The sequence below is a fragment of the Eurypyga helias genome, unplaced genomic scaffold (genome assembly GCF_000690775.1).
Source record: "Eurypyga helias isolate BGI_N326 unplaced genomic scaffold, ASM69077v1 scaffold41849, whole genome shotgun sequence".
NCBI lineage: Eukaryota > Metazoa > Chordata > Aves > Eurypygiformes > Eurypygidae > Eurypyga > Eurypyga helias.
Genome location: NW_010273503.1, coordinates 16,059 through 21,633, shown reverse-complemented (window position 1 = coordinate 21,633; position 5,575 = coordinate 16,059). Strand labels below are relative to the sequence as shown.

Sequence of the window (5,575 nt, the reverse complement as noted above, 5' to 3'; positions counted from 1 at the left end):
GCAATAAACTGCAAGTTGGCTCCGGAGAGATGAATGAACTCTCATCCAACTGAACGTTGCTTTCTGCTGTGAACACGTGCTCTCCTGGAGACAGAAACCAGGTAACTCCTGCAGAAGCTGTGCAACTGATTTGGCCATACGGAGAAGGAAGCATCTCCCAGAGACACTGAAGGGAACACTACGATGCTGAGTGCTATGGTTTTATAACAGAAGAAGATGCCATAGAGTTACGAAACAACCCAGCGTACGTCTTTATTGATGATTCACAAAATCAAACATCATTCACCTAATTCACCCCAGCGGTTCCAACATGACATTTTTCCTTGCAAAGTTTGGCTGACTTTTCCAAGTTCAACAATATTTACCTGTAACTCGGGGTGGGGAGAATCATGCTTTATAGTAGTCATCTCGTAAGAGCAAGTGCATCACAGCCATGACAATACTTCACAAATTTATAACAATCTTCAAAGCACTGCGCAGGCATTTAATTAAAACTTGTTAAAGCCTCACAGCAGTCCTGGCTCCCAGTTCATTTTAGGTCACACCTCCTTATTAATATTTCATATAAACCCCCCACTACCTCCCAACAACGCTTATTCAGTACCTTCCATGGCTAGTGCTAGTCCCACGAGAATTTTAACCCTTTAGTTAAGTGGGATTTTTTAATACTCCTGAAGCGCAGTGAAGACATGAACTGCTATCAAATTCACTGCAAGTGTGCTTCCATAATCTCACCAGAACATATATTATTTCCAATAAGCCAGTATTAAATTTACCAGGAGTTTCACTGCTATAAAAATGACTTTGATTTCCCAGTAAAACAGGCTTAGTAATATCCGAATGTGTTCTGTACATATCGTCACACCAACAGTTTTCTCCACATGAGTCAACTGCTGAGTCACAGGAGACAGGAGTGGGAAAACCTGGGGAAAGGAATAACATCTTTGATATTGTTAACTCCCAAGATGTACTGCAGGTAGCGTTCAAACCCCATTCCGAAGCCTCCATGAGGAACTGAGCCGAATTTTCGGAGGTCTAGATACCTGTAATTTAAACAGACAGTTACGTTTGTGGCACGGTTATGCTGATGTAATTACAGAGAGCTTTTTATCTACGGCTTTGCTTTCCATCTCAATAACTTCCCTTTGACCCTAACCACCATGGATTTCTGCCAACACACCCGGCGCTGGTCAGGGGTGGGAAGAGGTGCAGCTCCCTGACAGGCAGAATTGTATTAGCAGAAACCCCAAGTGCAAACGCATTTAAACGCGTATTTCTTTCAGGAAGATGTTCTTCACGGAGAGGGTGGGGCTGGATGAGGTTTGGACCAACCTGGTCCTGTGGAAGGCGTCCCTGCCCATGGCAGGGGGTTGGAACTAGATGGTCTTTAAGGTCCCTTCCAACCCAATGGCTATGCTTGGCCAATCCGCTCGAGCCCGTTCTGTTTAGGAGCAAGAGCTCATTTGGGTACAAAGAACAGCTTTAACATCAGAGCTCTGCTCACGCGGAGAGCATCTTTGTAAGTTTTAGTATCTAAAATACTCCTAGCAGAGGCACAAACCCAGGTTCCTATGGAATCCTAAGGTATTTTCACAGTCAGGGATGGAGTTGCCTCCTGGGGTTTGTTTAGTCCTTCACATGCCGGTGGGGAAATCTGCCCTACGAGAAATTCTTTCATTTTCTGTCTTCTGTTCAGTACTCTAAGTCATTCCATTTCCAGTAATTTCTTCAGAAGCCTAAATAGGTCTTGCTGTCTGCTGAATATTCCTTCAGTATTTATTTTCTTTTAAGGTAATTGGGATGGATTTTTGTTAATTTTTGCCCAATCACTCTTACAGACTGATTCATTTATTTCCACAGTAAGTCAGCAAAAATCTTGGACACATCTTCTCCAAAAATGAGATCTGGAACAAGACATTTCATTTTAGAGAACAGCACCTGTTGTGCAAAGAAAACTCATTTGGAAGCAAATATTCCAAATATATGGGAATCAACAAGATTATGATGGTTCTTCTTTAGAGTTCCCAAGTTCCCAGCTGGACTGTAGCTGACGTGACACATGGGAACTGTATTTGCAGCCATAAATTGTCACCAACAGTTTTATTTTAATAGGAGTAGAAAACATCTCAGTGGTTCTACCAATTTATGGGGCCACTTCTGAGCTTGCTGAGGCCACAAAGTTGTTCTTCTTTATATGAATGCACTAGTAAGGGACTGAGTGACTCCAGATGTATTACATCCTTGTAATCTTTGTGTTTTTTACCATGCCAGTTAAAAAAAAAATCAAGTACACTTAAATATAAATACCTATATATGTTTTGCTGCTTAGGCAGTGGAGGGAAAAAAGCACTGGGGAAAATATTTAAGATTGGATTGATTGTAATAAGTGACTTCCTTAATTTTAACTACTGTTAATGAGCTGCAAGGAAAAAGTGTATTTTATAGTGTGTGAATATATTTTTATATATTTATATATCTTTATAAGTAAACTATACATTATATACACATGTTTATATATAAGTGTACTTTCTTGGAATTCCACATATATTAAAAGAAATATATATAGATATATGTACATTCTTGGACTTCCATGTGCTTCAGAACTTTGTTGGCTTGAAGACCACATCTGAGTGAAGCCAAAGTAATGCCACTGATCACCTCTGCCTGCAGAACAGAAACACAGCTGCCAGAGACGGCCCTGGCAGACTCAGTTTGACAGTAAGCCTTTTATAGCATGAAATATTATTTCTCCTTGCAGTTCATTAACAGTAGTTAAAATTTGGGAAGTCATTTGTTACAATCAATCCAATCTTTGTTTTGGGGTTTTCCCCCTCCCCTCCACTGCCCAAATAGTAAAACCAGATGCCTCTTACCTCTTCCTATGAACACTGACACACGATGTGCAGTTATGCCCATACCACAAGATAAACAGCAGGTTTAAGAGTGGGAAATACGTTTTCTGACCCTTGGGACCCATCTCCTTTCTGTCTGCACTGCTGGGCGTCAGCTTGGCTGGCTAAGGCTCAGTTGTATCCACCCCACACCTTGTGACAAAGATTATGCTTAGGATGTGAACATGTAGGCTGTGCAACAGCACAGAATACTGGAATGGTTTGGGTTGGAAGGGACCTTAAAGACCATCTAGTTCCAACCCCCCTGCCATGGGCGGGGACACCTTCCACTAGACCAGGTTGCTCAAAGCCTCATCCAGCCTGGCCTTGGACACTTCCAGAGATGGGGCATCCACAGCTTCTCTGGGCAACCTGTTCCAGTGCCTCCCCACCCTCTCCAGGAAGAATTTCTTCCTTACATCCTATTTACATCTCCCCTCTTTGAGTTTAAACCTATTACCCCTTGTCCTGTCACTCTCAGCCCTTGTAAAAAGTCCCTCCCCCCAGCTTTCTTGTCAGCCCCTTCAGGTACTGGAAGGTGCTATAAGGTGGTCTTCATCTTGATTTTCTACTAATACACAGGAAACTTCCCCTAGGGAGCTCCACTTAGCAGCTTTTGAAGGGTTTGAAAGAAGATGATGGGCAGATCTGATGCCGAGGGTGGCGACTTGTGAAACAGACAGGACCTTGTAAAAGTGAGGGATATGGGTGCTGCATGTGGCAGGTCAGTCTGTACCAGCCCGGTAGTTCTGAGCAGAACTGGTGACAACTCTAACTGGGGCTAGTAATTTAAACAACAGCACAAACGTTTCTGGTGATGCCTATAAGCGTATCTCAGCCTGTGCAAAGACAGTTGAGACTAAGCCTAGCATCTTCTCTTCCCTTTTGCTGGCAACAGAGTTTATAAACTCATTGTAAGGAGATGAAATAACTCCGCTTCTTCCAGATGAACAATAATAATAAATTCTCTGCTTGCTTATCCAGGGCTTTCATCTGTAGATCTCAAAGCACTCTGAGAAGCCATTCTGGCAAAAGGAGTGAAACATAACCCATTAAAGCTAATGGAAAAAGTCCATTGAATTAAACGTGCTGAGGATCCAGCCTGTGAATCCTTTCTGATGACTGTGCTTATAAGAAGCAAAGGAATTGAGAATTTTTCCATTCTTCCCAGATGAAAGAAAAAGTAACTGCCTGCAGATGAAAAGAAAATTCCTTTTAGGCTGGAAAACACTCCCTGAGGTTTTCCTTCATTCAGTAGTCTCCAGACACTGGATGTTTCTCACCTCAAAAACCACCATGAACTAGTCTAGCTCGTACTAAAGAGGAGAGCTGAGCCCTCCATTAGCAACTGGGGGACTGTGTGACATTATTCTATGGGTGAAATAAGTTTCTGCGACCTCAGCTAGCCCCATAGTTCATGTTCTGGACCTGGAGGACTGGTAGTTCTTCAGAGATTTGAATCTTACTGAAGTATGTGCTGCAACAACGTCCCCCGGCAACCAATTCCCGTAGCTTGTTATGTGCCAAGTTAGAAAAGCATTTCTTTTTATCCTTTTAAAAATCTATATCCTTTTATCATCACCACGAGCTCCTGTGCTGCACGGCAAGGCTGCACTACGAAGATCAGTGCTCTCTTAGTGACCATTCATGAGCAGAATGTATTTTTTTCGGTCTCCTTTCAAAACAAATATAATCTCGATCTTTTATGTTAACCCTCTTGCTATACTGAAGCCTCTGCAGCCGGTTTGAAAAGTAAGGCTGCAAGGACAAAGGTATTGCAGTTCATCAAGTTGAATATTCTACTGGGGGAAAAAAAAAAAAAGAAAAAATAAGGGTAATGAAAAATGACTAGTGAAATTACATTTGAAAGACACTTCTGTTGAATGGTTCAGGAAACAAACATTCAAAGCAGCGTCAGGTTCTGATGCTGGATAAAACACTGTCTTTTGTTTCAGACAGCTTCTGCTCTGCTACAATTTCTTGGGAATACATTAAAAAAAAGAAGGCTTCCAGGGAGGTCCATCTAAAGCACTCCTGCTGACATGAGTGAGGTTTGGCCAGGTTTTGTCTGCCTTTAGCACTGACTTTCTGTCTGTCTTCGTATGGCCCTGCATAGCACCCTGGTTTCTCTCAAAAGCAGAGGTAACAGGACCAGGGACCTGCCCAGGCCAGCATTGGGCTACCTGGTCTTGCTGGGATCTGAAGGAGGTTAAAGGATGCAATGAATGCTGTCACTGGCTGGGGACTGTAAGTGGCTCAACCGTGCTGCCATTGTTTAAATCCAACTACTCCTTTCTAACCTGCCACACAAGGACCCTACAGAAGGTTCTGACAGTCAGGCTTCAAAGAAAATTAGAAATGAAAGAGCTCATCACAGCTCAATCTTCTCCATCGAGAGCAGGAGCAAGGACAAGGCAACATAGTGGTACCTTGGATGAGGGGATCGAGTGCACCCTCAGTTAGTTTGCAAACAGCAGCAAGTTGGGCAGGAGTGTGGATCTGCCTGAGGGCAGGATGGCTCTGCAGAGGGATCTGGACAGGCTGGATGAATGGGCCAAGGCCACTGTGCGAGGGTCAACAAGGCCAAGTGCCGGGTCCTGCACTTGGGCCACAACAACCCCCTGAAATGCTCCAGGCTTGGGGACAAGGGGTTGGAAAGCTGCCCAGCAGAAAAGGACCTGGGG

At 43.4% G+C, this 5,575-nt stretch overlaps 1 protein-coding gene across 1 annotated transcript in view; it reads right to left on the bottom strand.

The window, feature by feature from the left end:
* Positions 1-531: 531 nt before the first annotated feature.
* The window catches only part of NARS2 (asparaginyl-tRNA synthetase 2, mitochondrial (putative)), a gene marked incomplete at its 5' end in the record, with an annotated part of 16,550 nt that continues 11,506 nt past the window's right edge, over positions 532-5,575 (bottom strand). Inside the window, one exon of the mRNA XM_010159499.1 lies at positions 532-1,043. Within this exon, the coding sequence (XP_010157801.1) occupies positions 899-1,043 (145 nt within the window). The remainder of the gene's footprint in view (positions 1,044-5,575) is intronic.